This window comes from Liolophura sinensis, chromosome 8, assembly GCF_032854445.1.
Source record: "Liolophura sinensis isolate JHLJ2023 chromosome 8, CUHK_Ljap_v2, whole genome shotgun sequence".
In the NCBI taxonomy this organism is placed as follows: Eukaryota; Metazoa; Mollusca; class Polyplacophora; order Chitonida; family Chitonidae; genus Liolophura; species Liolophura sinensis.
Genome location: NC_088302.1, coordinates 11,551,960 through 11,579,090, shown reverse-complemented (window position 1 = coordinate 11,579,090; position 27,131 = coordinate 11,551,960). Strand labels below are relative to the sequence as shown.

The following is a 27,131-nucleotide window of genomic DNA, read 5'->3' as shown; positions in this document are numbered from 1 at the left end:
TATTTTACTAATTTTATACACGAAAATCCGAAGTCTGGAAGTTATTTGGTCACCAATGCTGCATTTGATTCCCCATAGGAAAGGCCACCGTTTCAAAAGGACATATGACATGTCTGCTAAATACCGTATAGAATCTTTGCTTTATCTCACAGTTGAACATTCGGGTTGTCTGGGTCGGCGAGGTGTCCAGTCTGACACATGACATGTCTGCCAAATGCTATATGATAGCATTGCTCTCTCACAGACAGTTGAACATTGAGGTTGTCTGGGTCAGCGAGGTGTCCAATTTGGTGGTTAGGGCCACATGACATGTCTGTCAAATGCTATATGATATTACTGCCCTCTCACAGACAGTTGAACATTGAGGTTGTCTGGGTCAGCGAGGTGTCCAATTTGGTGTTTGGGACATATGACATGTCTGTCAAATGCTGGATTTTATTACTGCCCACTCACACAGTTGAACATTCGCGTTGTCTGGGTCAGCGAGGTGTCCAATTGGTGTTTGGGACACATGATATGTCTGTCAAATACTGTATGTTATCACTACCCTCTCATAGACAGTTGAACATTGAGGTTGTCTGGGTCAGCGAGGTGTCCAATTTGGTGTTTAGGGTAAAAGAATTGAATTCGGGTAAATTAGTTCTTTGTAGTTTTACATTAGAATTAAGTCAAGTAGAATGAGACTTAATGTGACAAAATACCTTTACTATATAAACTATACTATATGAGGCCACTAGATCGAAACCTTACATGACCCCCCCCCCCCTCCTCCCCCCCCCCCCCCCACACACACCTTAGCTAACTGTGAACATAACTATCTGTGCTCGCTCTACACAGAAAATGCAATCCCTAATAACAATTAGACTGTCATTAAATCCGGTTTAGCAGAAAATACGAAACTAACATTAGTATATCAACCATCAGCCAAAATGTGCGTTGCGCTTTGATTGTAAGTGTGCATATATCCAGCATGGCTATTTTATATACGCTCCCCTTGTATATATAGCCCAAGTGTGGCATCATTCGACTCATTACTTATATTTAGTTTATTTATTTGTGCGTGAATGTTTTTTTTTCTTTTTGTGCGGAAAGATGATGCCCAGCTTCTTTTCCAGCCTTAGGCAAGAGCCGATTGCCTTCCAACGATTTCACCATGAGTGAAAAAATGAGTGAGAGACGACTCCAAACACTCCGAATTCCAGGGGAATCTGCATATTCTTGTACATGCACGTTGTCATCCAAATTAAACTATTAAATATATGTATCACATTTTGATCACTGGTTCTGTGGTCTAATAATGCTATGTCAGCCAGGTTAAGACAACTTCCAATGGTTTGTTCTGTATCGAAGGTTCCGCACGTTCCGCTTTTTTGCCAGTTTTGATGGATTGATTTATTTATTTGATTGGTGTTTTATTTACATACGACGGTGGCTAACATTATGGTGGCGGGATATCAGGCAGAGCCCGGAAGGAACACACGAGCATCCGCAGGTTGCTGGCAGGCGTTCCCAAGTACGGCCGGAGGGGAAGCATACATGAGCTGGACTCACATTAACCTATTTGGTAAGAGGCTCCTGGGTTATTGCGCGACGCTGGCGTGATGACCCCCTCAGCTACGGAGTCTCATATCACTTGTTTTGATTTTACTTATTTATTTGATTGGTGTTTTACGCCCTACTCAAGAATATTTCACTTATACGACGGCGGCCAGCATTATGGTGGGGAAACCCGCGACCATCCGCACGTTGCTGTCAGACCTTCCCACGTACCACCGGTCATTAAGCTGCGCTAGCGCGCTAACCAACTGAGCCACGGAGGCCCCCTATCAGTTTTGATAATCGACTCTCAAGAACATGTATTCAAATACAATGGCCCTTTATAGCATATACTGTAAGACCGGTTTTTACCCAGGTATACACGAAAGTCTGTCAATAAGCTTCAGGAAGTATCGCCTACGCCTTTAGACATAAAAAAGGTCCCAATAAATGATATACATGATTGTATTAATAGACATTATAGTTACTATAACCAGGTCTTAACTCCATAGGATTTATTTTTAACACTGACTGACAAATTAGATTTGTGTTCCGCCCGCACCCAAAACGTGATGTTGTAGAACTGCTACTGATAATGACGTGTAGAGTTTGTTAAATTGTATCCAACATATAGGTTATTTAGTAACAGTATTGTAGTTACACTTCGTGGGTTTTGTATAGATTTAACACGGATATCACTGCCGAAGTTTGGCTGGAATCACCCCGGGTTATGATCTAGCGACCTCAGAGGCTCTCGCCTATAATCAGCAATATCTCTTCATGTAAATGCTTAAAATGTAACCAATTACGCTATAGCCACCTATAGCAAAAGTAGAATTACGTTCTAAAAAGTGAAGCGATAAAAAGTTAATTGCAATTTATTGCCTCGCCATGCGGTTATGTGAATGAGTATCACATACCAGAAAGTAACATAAAGATACCACTGAGTCTGAATCAGAAATAATGGAAAACTCCTCTCCAGTCCTATGTGATTACTACGAAACCAACCGTAGGCGTATATTGTACACCTCTTGACGAATGGTCTGGATGTTTTAAAGAACGATCGTAATATTTCCAGTGGGTTGTTGATGGTAAGATCTTTTCTTTGCTACAAACACCCATGTTTTACTATCCACAGTGCCAATAACACAGTAATGAACGCATATATGAATCAGTTGGATTACGTCGATATAAAATAGTTTTGACAGAGACCAAATTGTTGCGACGTTGCTTGATTGTTGCTACGTTACTCAAGAATTTCCAATTTCATCAGCCGTGAAGCCGGAATGTCTAAAGTAAACCACCAACCCTTGGCAATTAAGTTATACTGGCGAAGTTTCCGGCATTTGATATATGTCATATTGGTGAGAAGCGGGGCCTCAGTGGCCAAGTGGTCAACGTACTATGCAAGACCACACGATGGAGCACCGCCGATCGCTTACTGTCATGACACAAAGTCCAACCCCACAATGGAAGCAGGAAAATCTCGAAACATCCCCTGTCGGAGAATGGTATTGAGCTCCCGTCTTTGTGTGGTTTAATGATTAGAAAACAGCAAGATTAATCATGGCACGCTCCACTGTCTCGATGGTGACAAAGTATTGGAAACTGTTTTGACCACAGGCTGTGATTGCACCCAAATACATAACACAGACGTTACATGGAAACTTAAACAGCTACTTTTGTGACCACATACAGGTGAAGCATACCATAAACTCTTAACCATAAAGCTGCTTCCTGGTTGTAACGTGTTACAATACTTATTTATATATTTATTTGATTGGTGTTTTACGCCGTACTCAAATATTTCACTTATACGTCGCCGACCAGCGTTATGGTGGGTAGAAACCGGGCAGAACCCGGGGGAAACCCACGACCATCCGCAGGTTGCTAGCAGATATTCCCATGTACGGCCGGAGATGAGGCCAGCATGAGCTGGACTTGAACTCACAGCGAACGCATTGGTGAGAGATTCCTGAGTCATTACGCTGTGCTAGTCACGGAGGCCCCCGTGTTACGATATGGCTGAAATTCTGCACGTGTTACGTTAAAGGAGAAGAGAACATAAAAATGATGCCAAGATCAGAATCTTATTTGCAAATATGATCTTTAATATTTTTTTGGATTTTTTTTTTTTCAAGAGAAAAGGGTATTTGAAAATATTTTTGTATGGTGGGTATTTGGGACCAACTTTGGTATTTATCTTTGTTGCATAATAATGTTCTAAATAAAGATGTGATGCTTGTTTAATAAATTTATTTGAATGTAAATGTGTTGTTTACATCGGAACATATGCATTTATCCTAAAAAATCATAATATTTATGAACATATTAAAAATATAAATATGATCCAAATTGAGGTTTAACACATTTGTTAGCTGAAAAGAACAAAGTCTAGTGCAAAAATATTTACTAAACCTGTGTTACATCCTCATTTATGGCATTATTAAACAAAGACTATAAATACCAAAAGGTGATCCTAAATACTCACCATACAAAAATTATTTTCAAGTGTCTTTTTCTCCTTAAGGAAAAATTGGAAAAAATATTAAAGACCAGATTTAAGGAATAACTTTTCGCACCCTTTCATCTGAACTTTGTCATTTTTATGTTTTAACCCCCTTTAAGCCTCATTTATTCATTTATTCATTTTAGATCATAATGCCCCTTGTACCTGGTTGAAAAAACACAAATGGTAAAAGCATTTTCTCCGTATTTAGTTTCTTATTCATAGACTGGTTCATATTTGCTCCCTCGGAAATGAATGTATGTTTAAAACATCTGTCAAGTATGTAAGTAAGTAATTAAGTCATCCTTTGAATGGCTTTTGTCTCCCAACCTGTTAATTCGGTGTTACATGGTGTTTTTGTTAAAATGTGACTTTTATCTAGTAACAGGGATTAGAGTATAAAAAAATCTCTGATTGAGGCAATCACAAATATATGGCCATATACCAGGGTCCTTCCTAGTGAGCGTTCCCCAGAGCGTTGCCCTCACCGCAGCAGCCAGTCGGTACAAGATCAGTGAGGTCGCATGTTTGAATCCAAATCTAGCTGATTCTGCTGTGGCTTTAAGTCAGGAGGTTTATCTGCTACTTTGTGATGTGCAGTGATTAACTCCTGGCACTTCGTCTGTAATACTTATCTTCTTTGCATGCGAGAAAAGTTCTAGATTCCGGCGTTAAAAATCAGTCGGTACTACTGCATGTGTCATACCATTGGCCAGCTTTGACTTAAATAAATCTGTTGGTAGGCTATAGTTTTATTTACATATCCATCATAAAAGATCATAATTATTTTCAAGATGAAGATTAAATTTGTAACATCGGTGTTGTACTGCAATGTGTGAACAGTTGTATGCATCTCACGATGCCCATCAACAATTGTTGACAGAGATTGTTCACTTAGCTACATGCAGTTGGTGCTCGGTCAACTCGGTCAGTCTGTACCAAATGAGGATTTACAGTATTGGGGCATAAGATGTGTGTAGGAGTATATTGTTTGTTGGATCCTATACTTTGCCGATGAATTTTAGTCGACAGACCGGTATTATATTAAGAGAACAAAGGTCTGTTTAGTTTAGTTCCAACGACATCGAAGAGGCGTAAAAATCATCCATCCATTCAATTCAGCTTGGGCCCGAGTTATCGTTGTATAGGAAAGGTACCGCATGGCCTTGATGCATTAAGTTATTTGTTACGGGAAAATCTTTGTAACGAAAAAGTTAAGTGTTTGGCTGCGAAACGGAAGCGAAAGGGAGTCAAAGTCAAAAAATAAACATAGGTGGTAGGAGCAAGTGGAGGTTTGTCGAGTTCTTGACGAAGTGGGATGGTTTGCCTCAAGCCATAACCGGCTTTTTCCGGGAGTAAATCTGGTCAACATCTTGTATTGGAACCTTTTTCATGCCTAAAACACCAACAAATACGCAAATCAGAGTACAAAGACAGTGTATGTGTGAGCAGGAGTTGCACATGCAGGGCAGCCCTGCATGATATGTACCTGTATAATGACGTCGGCATGCGACAGATCAATTTGATTTCCTGTTTCGACGACGACATGTAGAACCTTCAGTTAAGTAATTTATCCATAGATCGATGAGAAAGAATCTGGATATTTGTTTCTGACAACATTCCAGAAATTTCCTGAATAATACCACTTCTATATAGCTACAGTTAAACTTTATATTCAAATGAAACGAAATAAAAGACTGTTTATTGTCGGTCGGTTAATTTCCTTTGACGTCAAACCAGAGCCTACAGTTATAGCCATTGTCCTGTGAACCTGTCCCCAAAATGGCGGACTTATTACAAGTCCCGGCATTCACATTCTTACAGTACTGGCTCATTGCAATATATACAAACATGACAACATTCTTTAAATTTAGAAGGTAATATGACGCTTGAGATGGAGTCGACTTAGCAAAGAAATTAATTATTTTATTGTCTGCATGTTAAATATCCTCCAGAACACGGTGGTTTCTACTCTGATTCATGATCAGCATGAGGTGTAGGTTGAGCACACTTATGTATATTGTATATTTCCTGTAAATGTATTTATACTGATCAGAGATACATATTGGATAAATCTGCTGGTAATTAAGAATTATAGATTTACTAACCATGTGAAAATCAGTGATGGATATCCCGCACTGTATGTCTGCCTAATTTCGTATTGTCGAATATCCTATAAGAAACGATCGTCTGCATCAAGTTTGCATTGTCTTACTGGATGGCCACTAACAGGATGTGCCATACCTAGTCAGAAACTTTAAAATATTGTTTATGCAGGCTTTCTCTCCGAACGTACGTGAGAAGCTCTGTCAGCAACCCTTGCCCGTAGGAAAGTATTCAACTATGTATTTGATGAAGCCCAACGGAAAACTCAACAGATTCAATAATATACAACTTATGATTCACGTGAAAGTGTTACGTGCGAGATATGACAACCTAGTCACATTGCACCACATATAAAAACTACGTCAGAGATAACGGCAACATAACATATCATTAAGTCAAGGCTTCCCAGCTTGGACCTGAGTTGCATTAAACAAGAAATGTCCCCATCGTCCAGACACGTGTCCCTTACATGTACGTCATCATATACGTGTGCATTATTCCATTTTTTGTATATAGGACTTCCCTAATTTCGACCTGGTAGAGCTTTCCACAAATGTAGAATTAAAGGCCAATAATTATGCAACTGCAAATATAGACATATATGTCTATTATCCTGAAGAGTACATATCGGCTTACCCAGTTAACAAACCATAAAGGCCTGCCTATTTAGGTGTCTGTCAGACAAGTGCAGTGCCCACGCATGACCAGGTCGCTATTGGTACTGAATAACGTACAGTTATATAATAAACGTTACATTTACCAACCGTGATTTTGTAATCATTCTGTGATTAGTCATGGACAACTCAGGACGAAGCTAATTATTCACTAATTGATAATAGTTCATATACACTAAATCATATGAACAAAATGTCTTTTATAGAATATAATTAGATTTTTTTTCAAAATCGCATTACCACGGAAATTTTATTACAAGATAATTTCTGATTAATAACTGCGCTATTGTTTCATTGTGAAAAGTAGTACATGTTCTCCCGGGCGTGACGAATCTTTGTCGAGACACTTACATTAGCGTCCATGAATGAATAACTGTATCGAATACTTTCAGTACTAGTCTAGTTAAGATTCATTTTTAGTTTAAACTTTTATTTCACAAGCCTACTTGCGTAAACATATGAATATTCATAACAGGTACTTAAACGAACGTAAACGTCTGTCGTTTTACTGATATAGGAGTTCACTGATATACACTGTGTAGTGTATATACAAGAGTATAGCTGAAACCATTTACTTCATACTAGAATTCCAATGCAGTAGCCTACACGAGCTACAGTACTCCACAACCCGTTTACTTCATGTTACATTGTATGAATGTATGCATGTAAGTATGCTTTGGGTTTGAAGTCGTACTTAACACTTTGTCATTCATATGACGGTGAGGACTCATTAGGTGTGTGTACATATACTGTGTTTTCTTGTGGCAGGTTGAGTCCATGCCGCCAGTGTGCTGCCACCACTGAAGTATCATGCCAAGACACCAGACATGACACCCCGTCCTTTCGCATTATACTGACACCGGGCCAGCCAGTTGCGTTTCATTGCTCTAACATCTCAGTGCCAAGCGCAAAGAGAGCCAGCCGCTAATACCATTTTTAAAGTCTTGATATGACCTAACCAGGGTTTGATCACCGGGTCTCCTGACTCGTGTTACACTGTATATACGGTATGACTCCCCAAACCATATATTGCATGGTTGCATGATTTTTAAAAACGGTACTTGTTGCTGCCTCGATTGGCGCTGAGCAGTGAGAGGTCAGAGCAAGGAAACAGGACTGGTTGGTCCTGTGTCGGTATAATGTGACTGGATGGGGTGTCATGTCTGGTGTCTTCGGCATGATACTTCACTGGCGGCAGTACTTTGGCGGCATGGACTCGGCCTGCCACAAGAAAACGCAATATTTGAACACACCCTTGATGGCTCCTCGTCATCATATGACTGAACTTGTGAAGTACGACGATATACAGTAAGCATGCGCACACATAAATACTTTAAAATAAGGAACCAGAACCATATGTTATATCTGCCATAACACTAAATGCTGCACCAGGGGATAATTTATAAGCACGAGTGTGGCTCCCAAGGTCAATGTAATTATGAAAACAACTTGTCTTCCCACGAAATCATGATATAAATACGGTTGTCATATACTGGTGTTTTCCAGTGAAACACATCACGAAAACGTGTTATGTGGCCTCTACATGTGGACTGCTCCATAGGCGCATAGATCCCGTCTGTTTCCAACTGGATTCGCCTGGAGTACAGTTCTTGTTTATGGCACACGAGTCCCGCTGATAAATAAATACATAAGTGGAGCGGATTTGTCCAGAGGCTTGCTGCCCTTACAGCATGACTTGTATTTCCACTTTTAGCAAGGTTTAATGCTACGTGTGAACGACCGGCAAGCTTTGTATACATGTCGGTGATCAGTAATGTGCGTGTTGTACTTCCGGCAAGCAGACATAAGCAGCGGTCACATACAACCAGTTTGCTGGCTATAATTATGGTATGCTTTATCAAGTCTGGAAAGTTGATAAGAACTGAATCTTTCACACCCCTCATCCAATACAGAATTTTTTTCCAGCTGTTTGTATGGCTTGTTGCTTATTAACTAGATTTTAGATGGCGCCTCAATGCACAGCTTTCTTTCTGCATTTGGAATTTTCATTATAAATAAAGTTGGTGCTTTTCTGACTAGACATTTAAACATTCATGAAATAATTGAGTTGAAACCCCAATATGAAAAAGGTAAACATTTAGCTTGAACGTATATGTCTCTATTGGGAGAGATAGGGTTATTGATAATCAATGACATCATCGTGATATGACTGAGATAAAAATGAAAGTGAGGTTAAATCCCTATAACAAACAAACAAGCCTGGCAAACAACAAATTACAGTATTATTTATTTCCGTGTTACATTCCCACCTCTTTGCAGCAGATCGGCGGCCGAAAACGAACATATGTACAATGATGCCTCATTGAAACAACACACCTATACACACTATAGATTTATGGTGCCCCATGCACAGTGTCACACCATGGTAACACTTGCCAAACAGCTCTTTGCCTTTCCCTTTATGCTGAACGCCAACCCAGGAAGTACCACAAGGTTACTAAACTCCTATGAAAAGATCTACATGTATGTATAGTTTCAACCAGGACGACTTTCGAACGCATAAGGTGGCAAAGCTGACCATTAAGCACACCATCATATAGTGTGCATTTGAAGACATACACCCTGACCCTTTACACTTGACTAAAACAAAAAGATGACATGAATGCTTTTCTGATCAATGGCCTCATTGTGATAAATTATAAATGTACACATAGTTGTCGAATATTTATAGATAACTAGTACTAATACATTTGTATAGTAATTTTACTTTTGTTTTTTTCAAAGATTAGATTATACCTAATAGTATATTCGTGATGTTTTTAGGGGAAGGTGAACATTGCAGCTGTGGATGGGGACATTATTTTACTCCTAGTGTAAAGTATTCTTTTCTAAGAGATAAATATCGTATTAAGTAGACACGTGTAAAACAGGACATCCTTAGGAAAGTATCTATTTGTAGGCCTATTGGTGCTGCCAAAAGTTCAATACAAACTATAATCGTGACAGGTCTAAAAAGAGCATTATTGGGTAAATCATAGAAGCTATATATAATGCCTTGACACATAGGCTGTTATGACACTATACTATTATACTATCATTCGCTCTTCTTATATATGGTCTTCAATAGTGAAAGCTCTTATCAAGATACCTTACACGTTCGCGAATATATATATTTACGAAGGTTAGTGTTACCTGTCATATTGTGAGTGAAAGGCGCTAGAAAATAAAATGACAAAAAATGTTCGGTGTAGCTACCATGAACGCAATACGTAAAATGATAGCAATGATCCGATCACCCATAGGACATGGCCACTAAAGCGACATTTTTACCTGCTGTGCAATAGTTATTCACAGGATACATCATTTTATCTAGTTCAGATTCAAATACAGGTATCTAGTTACACACAACCCGTATAAGTACATCCACTTAGCGTGCGTGAGTTTGTTTTTTTCTAGTGTAAGTATAAATATAATCTGCATACAAACATGACACACATCCACGAAAGTGCTCATGCCTACTGGTGACATTTCAACATTGCATTGTTGTGAGTGGCCAGATGTTTTCCACGCCTAATTCGTGAATGAAAACAGTGTTCCAGTGATACCATTGCTCATAATTGTGAGCAGATCTGCTACTAAACTCATTAAGCCCAATAAATATTCAACCATGATCACATTTTCTCTTCAACTTTCAGTGCGGGTTTTGTAAAAAAGAAAGAGAAAAGAATAGCTCAGATTTGCCTTATGATCACGTGGCCATTTTTTTCGAACGTCACGCCGCAAAGGCACGACCGGAATGAATTAATAATGCCATGACGTCATTAGCTCGTGTAATAGTTCATCAAAGTATATATCACCATGGAGACCAAGGTGCACCAAGGTGATATTCTGTAGCTAAAAATCATTAAAACGTTAAATCAGTATACATATCATTAAAATATCAAATGACTCTTCATGGCATAAATTCTGACGTTATGTAAAGGCAAGCAAATTTTAGTTTTTTAGATTTGTCGAAAGCTGTCGTTATTTATTGTTTGGCTCATTTAAACTGTTGTAGTTAAACTACAGAACTGTAAAAAACAAAAGCAAATAAACAAGGAAATGTTGGAAAGAGTGCTGACCAGGCCATACAGCTTGACAGAGGAGGTCACATGTTCCACTTCCGGTGTGGCCACGATAAAAAATGGCTGAAATATTTCCAACGAGACATTAAGCGTTAAGCATTCACTCAATCTTTTTTCCTCGGAGACTTCAATATGTCAGCTCTTGAGGTAGGTGAACCAGTCCGATGATTTCATCCCGACTCTACAAGTGTACTGTTTCCTCCACCCATCAATAGCAAAATAAACATGTTTCTAACTTTATTGAAAACATGAGTGGCTGGGGCAGATGTCATGAAACGGGGTTAACTAAGTAAGCGTGACAACGAATGTTGTAGGGATATAAAACGCTCTTAGCTAAGGGCTTCTACATACGAAATGCAAAACCTGCCTCTGAAAGTACAACGAATAACAGTTTTTGTTCTTCTCTCTTTATATTCATAGAGAAACTACACAAATCCGGTGTATATTTGTTCTCACATTCTGAGACTGGTTTTATGAAGTGCTACTTAACTAAGTAAGCCCTTAACTGCCGTTAAAACGTATGTTATAGAAATCTGAAGTGCACTTATGGCAAAGGAATAATTAACACTATTAAGGGACTAAGGGTCTACTTATCACCTGTCATATATACTTACGATATGGTTGGGATCTTCCATGTTCCATTTATATATACATATATAAATATATATATTTATGTTGACGTGAACAACGCTCTTACAAGTGTCACCAGGTGAGATTTTAGATATGCATCTCGTCGAGGTCAAATTCATCAATTATGGAAAATTATGAAAATGTACAAAAATTATAGAGGCGTGAACGCGACGCTGCGCGAAATATTTTGACAGATAAAAAAAAAGTGTATAAGGAAGAGAAAATTGTACGATTACGAGCTCTCTCTACACGGTCAGTATTTTGCAACATGACTTATACTGTAACAGTTCAGTCCATGAAATGGCATAATACATTGGATTGCCTTAGCTCCACATTCCTGTCGATTAAAAGACATAATTGTCTGATATGTCTGAATTTTTTTCTGAATTTGATGAAACGATAATTTAACCACATTTATGTTATATATAGATATTATACGGGCACTGTTAGCGTTAGAATTTGATTGTTCATTAAAATGATTAGATAATGTTGACGTTGTGAGAATGACCGTACATCCCGTAAAACATATGAATTAGATAAAGTTCTATTCACGCCGTTAACATTTTGATTACATCATTGAAGCCATTTCTTATGCTTTTTCGCCTTAATTCAGGTCCACCATAGGTCGTTGGGAAAGCATCAGGAAATAAATGCAGCGCCTTTAGGACTAAGTGATTATCCTTCTATCGACTGAAAAGGCCGTCATGAAATGCCGTCTTTTCATGAAAATTTGATGAGTATCGACGATGCTTTTTCCACCAGAGAAACTCCCTGAAGACAAAACAAAGCAAGAAGAAAAGGGAGAAAACAACAAAAAACGAGGAGAGTTGGACTACAACACCAGTAGGCAAGAACGATGCTAAACATCGCCAGAAGACAAAAATTATGTAAATTTATGCGTCAAGGCAGACATTCGTATACCAGCCGTCAACCAATAAGGACGTTCCAGGTCAATAATCGCAAGGTCAATTCTCAAAACGACATATAACACAAGTCATCAAAAAACTAAGAAAGTATATAAAGTACGAAAATAGGACGGAATCATGCAAAGAGAAGCAGTCAACAGTTTTCAGTGATGTTGGAAAGAAGGAAAGTATATTCTAGGCGATTGAGTCAAATTGTGTAGGCCTACCATGCTAAAATATCAGTTGTCGATAACAAAATATGTATCTCAGCTGCGCTTTGATTGCAACTGTTCATATATCCAAAGTGGCGAACTAATTCAACGCGATGAATATGCAGCCCCCTAGACCCGGGTTAAGCGGAATTAGACACAATCATGAAGCAAAGCTCCAGAGATTCTGGACGTTCTGTCCATATTTACTTACAAGAGAATTATACTCATTCTAAAACATTCTGAAACTTATGAGTGAAAGCGTTTGATAGAATAACATTGACACACTAGTTTTTGCAGTAATAATTTGTGACGTTGACTGAAATCGTCACACAACACGCAGGATCGAACAAATGCTACAAGGTGAGACATGTACACGAAATATGCAGGACCCTTCGGGACCTGTGGCTTGCTTTAAATACAGCGAAGGTGGTTAAATATCTTTCACAGGCTTTGCTATATCTGGATTGTTTAACGCTAATAGATCATCAATATACCTTTTAGTAAATGAGAAAGATTCGACCTGGTGATAATTACTCCTTAATAGTTTTCTGCATATAGTCGTATTCATATGAGAACAGGTAAATGTCAGCCAAAAGGAGGAGAGGGGGAGGGGGCACAATTTGTACCCATCGGAATACCTATACACTGTTGATATACGGTTTCCCCAAATTTCACATAGATGTTGTAAATGAGAAATTCAAGCAACTCAATGAACATGGAAACATCCCATGCATGCTAATCCTTCTACGCAGAGGAACTGAAGAAGGCTTTGTAGCCTTTGACGTTAATATAGCGGTGACCGGTTTTATTGAACACCGAAACAATTAGTGATGAAATTTTATGTATTAAATCCGCATGAGGAATAGTAGAGAGTGGAGAAATCCCAAGTAGATCTGTCCTTATACGGTACGTGTATCAGAGCGTTGAGTTCTTCAGAGAGACGTTTAGAGAAAGCGAGAACAGTGTTAGAAAACCAGAACGACAAGTACGTAGACAGTTTGCAGCCATCGACCTCCAGAAAGCGACGACGGTTTGGAGAGGCCTTAAGAAAGCGAGAACGGTTTGAATACACAGAACTCCAGAAAGCGCAAACGGTTTGAACAGAACTCATGAAAGCGAGAACGGTTTGAACAGAATTCCAGAAAGCGAGAACGGTTTGAACGGAACTCATGAAATGGAGAACCGTTTGAACAGAATTCCAGAAAGCGAGAACGGTTTGAAAAGAACTCATGAAGTGAGTACAGATTGAACAGAACTCCAGAAAAGGAGAACAGTTTGAACAGAACTCATAAAACTGAGAAAGGTTTGAACAGAAGTCCAGAAAACTGTTTGAACAGAGCTAAAGAAGGCGAGATGATTGCCAAAACGATGTGAAGAAAGCGACAGCGATTTGAACGAAACTCATGAAAGCCAGAACGGTTTGGACAGAGTTAACGAAAACCAGAATGCCTTATAGACAAATGAGGAAAGCGAAAACTGTGTGAAAAGGCTCAAGGAAGTGAGAAGGGCTTATGATAACCCAGAAAAAAAGAAAGAACGGCGTCAAGACAACTCTAGACGGGGGTGATAGTAAGAAGACAACTCCAGACAGTGGTAATAGTAAGAAGACAACTTCAGACAGTGGTAATAGTAAGAAGACAACTCCAGACAGTGGTAATAGTGAAAAAGACATATTTAGACAGTGGTAAAAGTAAGAAGACATCTTCAGACAGTGGTAATAGTAAGAAGACATCTTCAGACAGTGGTAATAGTAAGAAGACAACTGCAGACAGTGGTAATAGTAAGAAGACAACTCCAGACAGTGGTAATAGTGAAGAAGACATCTTTAGACAGTGGTAAAAGTAAGAAGACATCTTCAGACAGTGGTAATAGTAAGAAGACATCTTCAGACAGTGGTAATAGTAAGAAGACAACTCCAGACAGTGGTAATAGTAAGAAGACAACTCCAGACAGTGGTAATAGTGAAGAAGACATCTTTAGACAGTGGTAAAAGTAAGAAGACATCTTCAGACAGTGGTAATAGTAAGAAGACATCTTCAGACAGTGGTAATAGTAAGAAGACATCTTCAGACAGTGGTAATAGTAAGAAGACAACTTCAGACAGTGGTAATAGTGAAGAAGACATCTTTAGACAGTGGTAAAAGTAAGAAGACATCTTCAGACAGTGGTAATAGCATGAAGACAACTTCAGACAGTGGTAATAGTAAGAAGACAACTTCAGACAGTGGTAATAGTAAGAAGACAACTGCAGGTGAGAATGGTGTAAAGAACGAGAATGGTGTGAATACAATACCACAAAGTGAGGATAATAGCATTGCGATTTGTCGTATTTGCGACTAGTCGAACGAAAAGCTAAAGTTGATATGGTTTATTTCTTTCGACGACAAAAATTGACTATTCACATTTCATCGGAACACTATAGTGTATGCTAAATCTGGAGATTTAGAGAGGGTTGCTAAAATTAAAGGCCTCGTCCATAAAATCCGCAGACCTAGATACCTGAAGCAGATAACCATTCCGGCAAAAGGTACCTCTGCAATAACATGAGAAGATACTAATTATCACGCTACCTTGATTTTGACCATTACACTGCATATTACCTCAATATTTATTTATTTGCACAGATTTGCACCCTATGTTGATGAACGTCTTCATGAAAAGGGCACCGCTGGCAGCCTTTTGTCACAAAGAAGTTCAACAATTGGCATGGGGGAATTTACAAATTCGCCATCCAAGCATTATTTTAATTCGAGCTTATGTTACAACAGGACTGGTTAGAACTTTAGCATTGCATCGTTTATGTTAATGCCAAAAATGTCACAGCAGCATTGTGCAATGGCCTTGCGTATAAGTTTCCTAACATAATGAATATAACTGTAGTAACTTCCCGTAATACTGAGGATCTCACGCATGCCCTCATCTTCACACCTATGTCTGAACTAAAGTATTAGGCATGCTATCGAAAAAAAAACCCACCCAATTTGCAAATGTAAAATGACTATAAAACAAAAAGTCTGAACGGCATTAAATCACTCGTAAAGTTTATTTAGTGAAACACAGGAAGCCTCTTGTAATGACATTGCTTGATGAATACATCAATTTAATGATGAAATTGTTCTTCCTTTTGGATTAAGATATGAACGATCTTTTGGAATTTTTTTCTATTTTTTCAAATATAAAATATAATGACCATTCTTGAAATTTGAGGAGGCATTTTTTTTTCTTTTTTACACGTTTCGCGAAAGGGAATTTAGTCGAGCTATAGTAATAGGTAGGGAGCACCGCTGATTGGGCTTATCCGACATCAATTTGTTGCCCAGAGCCACAAGTTCTTCTATGAAAGCTTGACGTCCGATTGTTTTCATCACGAATCCCAGCCCGTAAATGTCGGATTTGGGAGAGCTGGGCTTGAGTTTCCGAACTTCCGGTGCAAGATGGCTGCACTCAGCCATAGCGGCTTCCGTTCCACTGCTGACATAACTGGACCGGAAGGTGGCGATGCCCATATCAATGAATCGGATGTGCTGTATGTCGCCTTTGTAGTCCACTAAAATGTTATCTAGTTTAATGTCGTTTATCAGCACGCCTTTCTGGTGTATTTTCCACAGGCCATTGGCTACCTGCAGGCAAATGCTTAACCATACTTTCTTGGAAATTTTTCGATCTAGCAAATCGTCCAGAGTTACGCCATCCCCAAAACATTCCTGGATTAAAATCGGATCGCAGTCTTTCCTGTTTGCTTCTATCAGGCCGTACACTCTTGGCACATATCCGGTGTCTTGTAAATAGAGAAGAACTCTAGCCTCGTCCAAGATGTCTTCAAGGGAGGAACGGTCCTTCTTGAAGTACTTGGCTACGATGTCCGTGTCCATTCGTGCCCCCTTCAAAATGCCCCTAACAACATATCCGTACTCTCCTTCCCCCAAAAGATCAATGGACCCGTCCTGATGGTAGTTTAGCAAAACGCGACTTCTGGAAACGTTAGGGATGTCAACGTCGCTCAGACTGTGGATCGCCCGAGATGACCAATCAGAGCTGCGCTCTCCTTCAACGCCGCATTTGAATATTTCACTGTGATGATCTCTTTTGGCGTCCCGGAAATTCAACCACTTCAAACCGGCATCTGGTGGAGATCCCGGGCCTCTGGTTTTAGCACAAGACGAAGAACTATCCAAAATCTTGAAAGAAATCTCCGATTCACTTTGACAGATGTCGTGGTCATCTTTGGTTAGTGCCGTCGGAGATTTCCTAAACGAAGTGTGCTTGCTCATCTCACCTTTGTTCAGACTTGACGTGGAGCTCGAGAAGCACACCCTGGATGTGGATGCTGACCTGTCATCCATGAAAGACACGTGTCTCTTAATGTCCCGACAGCTTTTGGTAGGAGGTTTGTTTGGAGACAATGGAGCATGCGCAAGGTAACCATGACCCCTCTTCCGGTTCGCCTTAGAATCAATGTTATTACTCGTGTTCTTATCGGCTTCCTCTTTTCCCTCCTTTCTCGTCGACTCTTCTTTGTTTGGCTGTTTAATGTCACTGCCCTTAAAACGTAACAAAGATTCTCTTTTATACAGAAATGAAAACGTACGAAAAAATTCAAGACTGAAACTTTGCTAAGTGTGATATACAACAACAGTCTAAGTATTCTGAAAGACGAGGTCGCAGATTTAAATTCAGCTCAGAGGGGTTTCTCCAATTTCCTCCACCCATAACATGACCGCTGTCATGTGAGTGAAACATTCTTGAGTAAGACGATAAAAGAGGAAATTAATTACATCTTTGAACACGTATAACGTCGCTTTTAACATTACTTCGGTAATATCACAACAGTATTATTGTCCGCTATAGTGAAATCATATTGTTTTCATAGTGCTGCCTCACTGGAGCATCATGCCCTGACACCTGACCTGACACCAGTCATGGCACTAGATATGACATCCTTCCCTCATAAGAAACAACGCCATATACAGTAGGGATATACGGAAGCTGTCCTCGTCTTTTGTTTGAACGACACGACTGACTTGGGCTTTGACCAAGTAAGCGGAACATCCGTTCAACTCTGGATCGAGTCATAGCAGCGTGCACACGCAATTTTTGTCGCTGGAAAGGGAATAATTAATTACCTGCATCACAACATCGTATAAATTTCTTTATATCTGGGAATAGTAACAGAATGGATTTTTCGAAGCATGGAGTTACTCATTGTTTTCAGGTATTGTTTTCACCAACAAATGCATTGGTGCGTGCCTGTCGTTATATTAAGCTTTAGACTTAGGCTGCAGCCTTCACATTCCTTTTGCTTAGCGATCAACGTTAAGTTTTGTTGACTTTACGTATTTGTCAGACAGGAGTGACTAGTTGTAGCATCCTGTCACCGTTGTGAATTCATTTCGGTATGTGAATGGCGTTTGGGTATATGACCGATCTGTAGATAGGAGCACCTTTGCGATTTGACCAAAACAAATTGTTGAAAGGGACGTTAAATGCCAAGAATTATTTAATTTATTTATCTGAATGGAGGTTAATGCCGTACTCAAGAGTATTTCACTTACACGACAGCGGCCAGCATTATGGTGGGAGGAAAGCGAGCCAAGCCCGGGGGAAACTCACGACCATTCGCATGTTGCTGACAGACCTTTCCACGTATTGATTAAAAATTATGTATACCATCTCCTTTGAAACTGGCATATAAATCACCATGACGGCTTTACAAGGAGCAAACACTAACGTAGTGGTATAGTTTCCCGGCCCAATGGTAATTTAGGTTTAAAGATGTGCAGTGGATTGTGTTTTATTTGTTTATTTGATTGGTGTTTTACGCCGCACTCAGGAATATTTCACTTATATGACGACGACCAGCATCATGGTGGGGTAAAAAATGTATTTTAACCATACAAACTGATGATAAATATACCTTCAAAAAGCGAAAATATTACTTAAAACAACTAATAATAGACAAGTTTGATCCCAGCTGTCTTGGGCGGGAAAAGATCTGAAATAAGACCAATTATTAATTGTAGAAATGTGAAAATACTATAGCTATCGGAGGATACCGTGCACATGTATTCCTATTGAGTTTGGGCCTATGAATTTGACTGTCATACGTCAGACACTTTTGATGACACACACTGTCCGTGCTGTCATGGAATGTTGGTTAAAATCGCCTACAAACCTCTAGCAGCTCATCTGAGTTGAGACTAGATTTACTGCGTGTGAAGTACTTGTGCCTCCTCCCAGACCGTGTCTGGACGTGAACGACGCCGCCCACCTCCATCTTTATTCCTTTGCCATCATAGAAAGTGGCCGACACGATGACGTAACAATCAGTATTCGGAGACGTTCATTGGTTCATCCAAGTTGAAGAGAGATTAGTGTTTATGACGTGACAAAGCAGTGTTTTCTTCCCGGCTATCTGCCCCTAGTGATGTTTAATAGACGTCTGTGACGTTAGTTCATGCTCACAATGTGAGTGGTGTCAATGATGACGTTACTGCTGATATTGTTTTTTAACACTTTCTTTAAGAACAGTGTTCCTTGGCTCCAAAACCTGACTGCTTTTTCATATAAATGTCATGATCACCCGTTAAACATCAACGAATTTTTAAGTGATAAGGTCAGAAAACATGTATAGACCTAACTAATCTTACTATGTGCGTGTGCGTGTGCTTTTAAAATTTCAGTGGTTAGCGGACGTCACAAAGGTATTAACCGTAAGCCAGTTTAATTTAACTTTATGTAAGCAAGGACAGTTACATAATGAGAATAAAATACAAAATATTTTTGGACACACCATTTTACCCACGTGGAGTCAGTTCATTCAACAACTGTCCTTGCTTACATAAAGTCCTTATTCTGGACCAAAACCGTTATATAGGCCTATCTCTATACGCTGTAGTGAAGAAAATTGGCGAATAGTACAAGATTACGGTGTATTGAAATCGGTATTGTAAGTTTTGGAGGACATTATTGAAACAATAAGGTTTCTGTGATTTCCACTTTGCTTCGTGTGACGCATATAGCCAAAAATGATTGCAGCACTCTCAAACCTACTTGACGGCCTTACTCGACATCACGTTTGCCTCATTCAACATCACTTAACAAATATTAGCACACCAAAGCTAACGGAAATTGCAGAAGATTTTGTTTTTTTGGATATTCCTAATTTATAGGAGCTGAATAGTGTTATTCAGCGTAAACCCTATCTTGAACCATTATGTTATCTTTGGTTCTTAGAGTTTACTTCTGTCAATCCTATGAAAAAGGTTGTACAATGTGTGGTAAAAGTGAACTCTTGAACTTAGCGTTTGATACGGCCTCTGATGTTTCTGTGCTTAGTTTGAAAGTGTTTCATAAATATTTGGCCAGAGAAGCACTTGAACCATGCAATTCAAATGCACCAAGCATCACCAGTTACACTACTCAAACGATGTCACTCCAGTACAAGAGAAGTTACGCAGACTCCCTCTTGCGATACGCGACGCTGTTTCTAAAGAACTCAAATGTCTTGAGGAGACCGATATTATTGAGAAAATTACCGCATCATGGTATACGGTAAAACACAAGCTGAGCATGTCCATTACTTACGCGCAGTACTACAGCGTTTGAAGAATGCGAACATCACCTTGAATGAGAAATGCTAGTTCAGTACTGATCGACTTGGTATTCTGTGCTATGTGATTAATTCACAGGGCATTCGCCCTAACCGTGAACTAGTACAAGCACTTACCGATGCACCTGTTCCAGAAAAAGGAGCACTGCCGCTTTTGAGATAGGAGATAAAGTATTCCGCAGGTAAACGTGAAGCACTCGCTTGTGTGTGGGCCGTGGAAAAGTGGCATACTTATTAATGGTGTCCCAAGTTCGAATTGCGAGCAGATCACCAAGCTCTGACTAGGCTGTTGTAGATGGAATGCCCCTTTGACGCATTACAATTATGCACTATCGTTCAAGCCGGGTACGTCGTCGTCATATGACTGAAAAATTGTTAAGTAGAACGTTAAACTCCAAGCACTCATTCACTCACTAAAGCCGGGTACGCAGAATAACGTCGCTGACTCGTTATCGCCACTATCCATGAATACCTCTACTCCTGCCATTGAGGAAGATTGTGACGATGTTTGTGAAATTGTTCTACGGCATCCAAAGAGACATGTCGCAAACATGTAAATCAACAGTCGTACTTTCCGATACGTGACGAATTGTCTGCTTACAACAATGTTTCGGAGGTAGTCAAGTTGTCGTTCCCGAAGTGCTGCAACTGGCACATGCCAATCACCAAAGCATTGACAAAACTAAGAGAGACAACGTGATTTGTATTGGTGGTTGAAAGTGGATACTGATGTGGAAGAAGCTGTAAAGCACTGTTTAACTTGTCAAATGAATGACAAATCCGCACTTGTACGAACTGCTCTAATGCAACCTGTTCCTTTACCAGAGCAAGCTTTTTGTTAGCTTGAAAGTTTGCCATATGTATTACTTTATTAGAAGTCACAAGTTATTTTGTTATTCGCCAGTTGATACAACGCCCTTTAAGAGGAAGGGAAATCGTTGTGTCCTACCTACATGGTATTGTGTTTACAATGCGATATGACGTCATTGTACACGGCACTGTACATGTATACGTCATTCCATGACGTACCACGTGTAGCGGAAAAAATCCTTGTCTAGGGCTGGAAGGTAGATGTAACAATACATGTTTTGGAAGTATATAATGCTGCGTTGAGTTACTCTTCTACAAGCTGCTATAATTTCCTGCCATTTTAATATTTCAACATACATTCGTTTAAAACTGTTTGGATACAGTGTATTTACCTAAGGTGAATTAACAGATATACAATATCTTTCAGACTGATTTTTAGTTAGGCTATACTTCTTGGTGTATCCCTCATCAACTTCTAAATGTCACTCAAAGAAATTAACAGAGAACGGTTGAACAGCAGAATTTTTAAATTCCGTAGTGCTATAAATATTCACGACATGACAAACGAAACCACTGACCTTCGCTGGCCGAGTGATCCAAAGCGTGCCCCCCGAGGATAAACCTCTCATGCACTTCATAAGTAGAATTAAGTAGAGCTGGATTCGAGCTTGCGACCTCATTTCATGATCATGAGCCAGTGTGTGCTGTCTTCAAAGGAAAATCTCAGACTGTCACAATCCCATAGCCATGAAATGAGATCGTGTGCCCAAATCCAGTTTAAATTAGGTGCATTAGCTGCGTAGACTTTTATTCATTGGGATAAAAAAAAAACTAGTGTATATAGGAAGTAGTTCTAGTTAGTCTAGAATATGTTCCGTAAGAATATTCTGTATGGGAATCTTATGCCTCCTCTTATACCCACCAGCTCTCTGCCGTCTCCAGTGCTGCCCAGGACTTTGGTCATGGCAATGCAATTTTTCAATTTCCATCACCACTTTGAGAAGTGTACGTATTATCAAAATAATAGAACAACTGCTAGGCCTACGCACAGTCTCCGACACCTACCAAATTCTGATTCAAGAGGGATCACTCTAAAGACACAGTTTGATAAAAGTAGCCGAGTTGTCGTCCTTGATATTGCCAAGTTGCTGGTTTCAGAACTGTAAAGGTTGTAAAACCTAAATTACCGGCCGTACTTTCCCAAGATCTCTTCTTTCAGTTATAAGCAACAAAATGGATAATACATTCGTATTGTTTGAACCGTTTGAAATATGCATATTGGCCGATCATATGCGAACAGTTAAGCCAACTACCGCGAAGGATGATGGGTAATTCAGCCATATTGAATCGTCTTCGCGACCGTAAACATTGAGGTGGTGCGTTTACTCGTGGTCTCATGTGCTTAATTCTGTCATGGCGGAACTCAGCTACCAGGCCATTCGAACGGCAAATCAAGCCAGAGAGGCTGTAAGTAACAGATGGATGTAAGATAAGAGCATGGCAGTCGCAGATATTTTCAAGTGCGTCTTAGAAACTTGGCTCGATAGTCAATTAAAACATTATTCAGTGCCGTGTTGTCGTCATCGCAGACATGAACAACGTGTTTACTTTGGCACTGGTTGACAGACAGTCAGAGAGGCGTTCACAGTACATCTGCTGTGCTACAGACCATGAAATTGTCCGTATTTGTCATTTTGTGTTATTGCAATGGACTCTTTTTGGTTAGGCCAAACTAAGAACAGGTTAGTTAATTTGTATGAACATGCGACTGACATCGATTTATGCTAGGGAAGATTTAATGCACATGTGAAAGGGGTAAATTTTTCCATATTGTCAATCTGACACATTTGATGCTGTTTCTCTCTGTAACTCTTGTAACTGTGTTGCTCGATAAAGGTTACCCCACTCCGCAACTCACTCTATTATGTGACAGCAACATCTCCCCTGAAAGCTCCAGTTAAATATTCCAAAATCCAACATAAAACACCAATCAAACAAATCAATAAATAAAATATAGCAGCTATGCTTTTATGCTTTCTGTGTTCGAGAATTTGTCCAGTTTCCTCCCACCATATTGCTGGCCGCCGTCATTTAAGTGAAATATTCTTGAGTACAATTTAAAACATCAATCAAATAAATAAATAAACCTATTATTGAGTAACAGGACACACCCCTGGAGTTGGTAAAAATGTCTCCTTCTATTGTCAACAAGCAGCTGGGCTTGGGGTACCTCACAATACACATTTAACCTGTCTAGTCTTTCTGTTCTGTTGGCAGTTTATGAGGAAAAAATGGATTATTCTTTTTGTAGTACTGCTAATTAATTTTGAGGATGTTACGATAATTTCCCCTCTCTTCAGCATTCATGTTCTTCCTCCTAAGTAAACTCTAACTCGGGTTGGGACTTCAGGAAGTGACCTTCTAATATCCAAGGTATGGTTGTAGCATTGGTGTGTTTCTTTTTCTACAGGATGAGCTAAGAACAGACTCAAGACGAAAAAATCTGCTGATCTTGGTTCTGAGTTACCTTACAGAGGAGGGGTAAGATTTTAAACCTTCAAATAACACTACTGTTGCTAGTTATCAATGGGATGCAGGCAAAGTCCAAAGTTGGCCAAGTATTGTGATTTTGGTGACGCTAAAAAAGCAAACCACTGAGGCATCAACAGGGCAAACGTCACAATATGTCGACTGTATACAAGAATAACTGCTTAATAAAAAGGTTGATACAAAGATAAATTGCTTCATGTAAAACTTAGATAGCTGTTTTAGATTTTGAGGGGATATTTGAATGAAATTGCATAAAATAGTGACTATCATTTTAACAATGAGAAAGTCTTACAAAATGTCATGTAATGATTACGAATTATAACCTATGCCTTTCAGGTACTTGGAATCGGCAGCTAGCTTAGCTAAGGAGACAAACTTGGACATGAGTAGGTTTGAAGTGTGTGATAACATAGACCTGGAGACTGTGTTGATGGAGTATGAGTCATACTATTTCGTAAAATTTAACCGTTACCCAAAGATCACAAAGAAGACAACACAAAGCGGTATGTATGATAGATTTTAGAGTTTGTGCCCAGTGTAATTCTTCAGCCTTTTCGCATTTGTAAGGTGTTTATTCAAGCACATTCTGATGGCTTTATTCTGTGTTGGCTGATAAAATGATACTTTTCATGAAGCCCTGAAACTGTCCAACCCAACCAATGTATTTTTTTTGTCCAAAATCAGATGTGCATATATTGCTCTGAAAGTTGCTCTGTCATATGCGAAAAAGTCGAGGAATTCGGGTAGTTTCTTTTTTGCTCTCTGAAAACTTACACTTGACAGTTGTAGAATAGAATGTTAACAATATCATTTGAAGCCCTTCAACCCCTGTAGAAGTAGAATATGTAACAAGTCATAGATTGTTTATTCACCTTTGGCCATGCCAATTTAAACTTTTGTTTTAGGGGCATAATAAATATTTTTTCAATGTCAGACGAAGGTATAAAATTAAACTGAAAAAAAAATGGTTCGATTTGTGAGAAGTGTGGAATGTACCAGTGACTCCTGTTTAAGATAAATCCAGTTTGTGTGACTGGAAAGCCTTGCGAAACAGGAAAATCCCCAGAACATCAAGAATGGATAAAATAAAATGGGGCATTTACTATTTTTTTTTGTTCCATTTTTGGATATTTTAGTAGTTGATTTACTCCTAAAACACACAATAAAATTGGTGTCACTTTATCCTACTTTTATTTATTATTTTGTTACAGGATTTTTGGACCTGATGTTCTGTAAAAAAAATAACCTTCTCATATTTTGTTCTCTGTTTTCGATGATTGCAAAACAGAATGTTATAATACACGTAATATCTGATATAGTTTAGGACATTAATTATTCTCTTGGTTTATCCTCACTTATGATTTCATCCATGTTAATTTTTCACACAGGGCCTCCAGGTAGACTTTTGTTTTTGGTTACAAGTAATTCTCTATGGATAGTTTTTGACCCACCTTGCAAACACCACCCTACCTTACCTCATTGGTTACCTCATTATTTCATGACTTGCTAGTCTCACTATAGTTTGTTCCACCACCCACCCACCCACCCTGCTCTTGCCAAACTTCTCATAAAAGAGTACTAATATCTCTTCCTGCTTTTAATGTACTTGTGATATCAGGTCTGAGTATATAACTTGATAGCTACTAGTAATAATCAGGTTTTTGTACACATCCTATGCATAATTTTAAGACTTTTAAACATAATGATGCACATAAGCATTGATTTTTTACCATCTCGTCTTATTCTTCCTTTGTTTAGTTATGCGTACTGGTGAATTTTGCTCTCACAACAGTTGTCGCTGCAATAAATTAGGACTTCCATGTCACAAATCTGTTGTTGTGCAATGCTAAATATGTTGCATTCTGTTATTTCATCTATGACTTCTCACTGTGACGTCACATTGTTGACTGAAATGAAGTAATATGTCCAACTTCTATCCTATTGGCTAAGAGATCAAGAACACAGACTAGACCTGATTTTGCATGAACAAGAAATGTTGTCCTATGGCTATAAGCCCATATGCCTTTAAGATGTTCTTCCAGTTCTGATATTTGTGTATTCTTGTATATGTATACTTTCCAGAATGCATTGATGGATTTGTATATGTTTACATCACTGACATCACTTGCCAGTCATTTGACAAATTATGTATTCTGAGATATTTAAGGCAGTTTTCTGATAATACTAGCATATTCTCAATCCGCTAACATTGGTTTGATTCTTAACATTGGTTTGATTGGTATAACCAAGTACATATTTGCACCCTGATTTATGTGTGTGAATTTCGTATTATATGCAGATAACAGATCATTCACAGTAAATTATGTTCAGTAATATTTGCTTGTTGGTTTCTTTCATTTTTAATTTTATTTTGTTTATTTATTTGTTTATTTATTTATTTATTTTGGAACGGAGAGTGAAATTGTGTATACAAGTAGATTGTTTTGTCCTAAGATCAGTGTGATCCATTTGATAATGAAATTTGATTGAAGACAAATAATAAATGGAGACAAACCCTAACATTGGGTTGTAAGTCAACCAAGCAGTTCATTTTAAAAGTTAATTTTACCTTAAAGTCATGTGTTTTTGGCAATAAATTCAACAATATAAACAATGCATCTGTCATCATAACATTATGAAATGAGTACATTTTATAATGATGCTTGACGTCATTGTATATCTTAATGTTTAATAATTGTAATAATACACATAAAATGTGTTTTTAAAAAAAAGATTTTAGATGTACTTTCAGTTATAAGTTATTCTGGAATTTATGAATGGTTATTTTGTATTGAAGTTATGAAAGTATGCATTGTCACAAAATGTATTTTTTTTATTATAGCTGGCATGGCAGGAGATAGGAAAACAGGCCCACAGAAAGTTCTCCGTGGTAACAGGTAAGATGTTGTCGTTGTTTTAGGTAGGTTATAGTGTTTTGTCTGCACTACATCACATAGAGTTTAGCCGAAAATTTCTGGCTGTGAAGTTTATCAGATTTGACTTGCCGGAGATGACGGGAGAGTGATCAGCCCCCAGCTGTACAATAATCCCCAGTGAAGGCCTGGCTGCTGGACCTGGTCACATTGGGTAGACTCCCCAGGCAGGGACTGATAGAACGGTGATTTATACACCCACTAATCCATGTAGATCCTCACTAAAACGCCGTTGGTTGCACGTTACAAGCCGGTGGCAGCCGGCAGGGGGTGAATGACCTCTGGGGGAGGGGTCACGGGTTTTTTCTGTCAGGTGTGTTGGTTGTGAGTGTGAGTGTGGTATGTGTGGTGCGAGTGTGGGTGGACCAATGAGCAAGAGGAATGGGCTGGGAGTAAAAACGGAGGCAAAACGGAGGCTTGTAAAGTTGAGTGGGACAGCTCGGAAAGAGCTCTTTGGCGCCAAAACGGACCAATGAACGCGCGGGATTCGCCCCAAAACTGACCAATGGATCCCGGGAAAAAACGAAGCAATCAGCGCGCGAGAACGGGTTATGTAAGTTTTGACGGAGCAA

General features: G+C 39.1%; 2 protein-coding genes across 3 annotated transcripts in view; one reads left to right on the top strand and one right to left on the bottom strand.

Annotated features, from left to right (window-relative positions):
• Nucleotides 1-15,884: 15,884 nt before the first annotated feature.
• On the bottom strand, nt 15,885-18,931 carry LOC135473187 (uncharacterized). The gene is made up of 2 exons (XM_064753030.1): nt 18,830-18,931; nt 15,885-17,198 (listed from the first exon to the last, which is right to left on the bottom strand). Exons 1-2 carry the CDS (start codon nt 18,929-18,931, stop codon nt 15,885-15,887), a joined length of 1,416 nt encoding a protein of 471 aa, XP_064609100.1.
• A 3,489-nt stretch (nt 18,932-22,420) lies between these two features.
• LOC135472971 (katanin p60 ATPase-containing subunit A-like 2) overlaps nt 22,421-27,131 on the top strand; it is a 30,095-nt gene continuing 25,384 nt past the window's right edge. For both annotated transcript variants that reach the window (XM_064752724.1, XM_064752723.1), the window contains exons 1-4: nt 22,421-22,543; nt 23,547-23,617; nt 23,963-24,129; nt 26,469-26,523. In XM_064752724.1, coding sequence (XP_064608794.1) covers nt 22,490-22,543; nt 23,547-23,617; nt 23,963-24,129; nt 26,469-26,523 — 347 coding nt within the window. In that variant the 5' untranslated portion in view covers nt 22,421-22,489. The remainder of the gene's footprint in view (nt 22,544-23,546; nt 23,618-23,962; nt 24,130-26,468; nt 26,524-27,131) is intronic.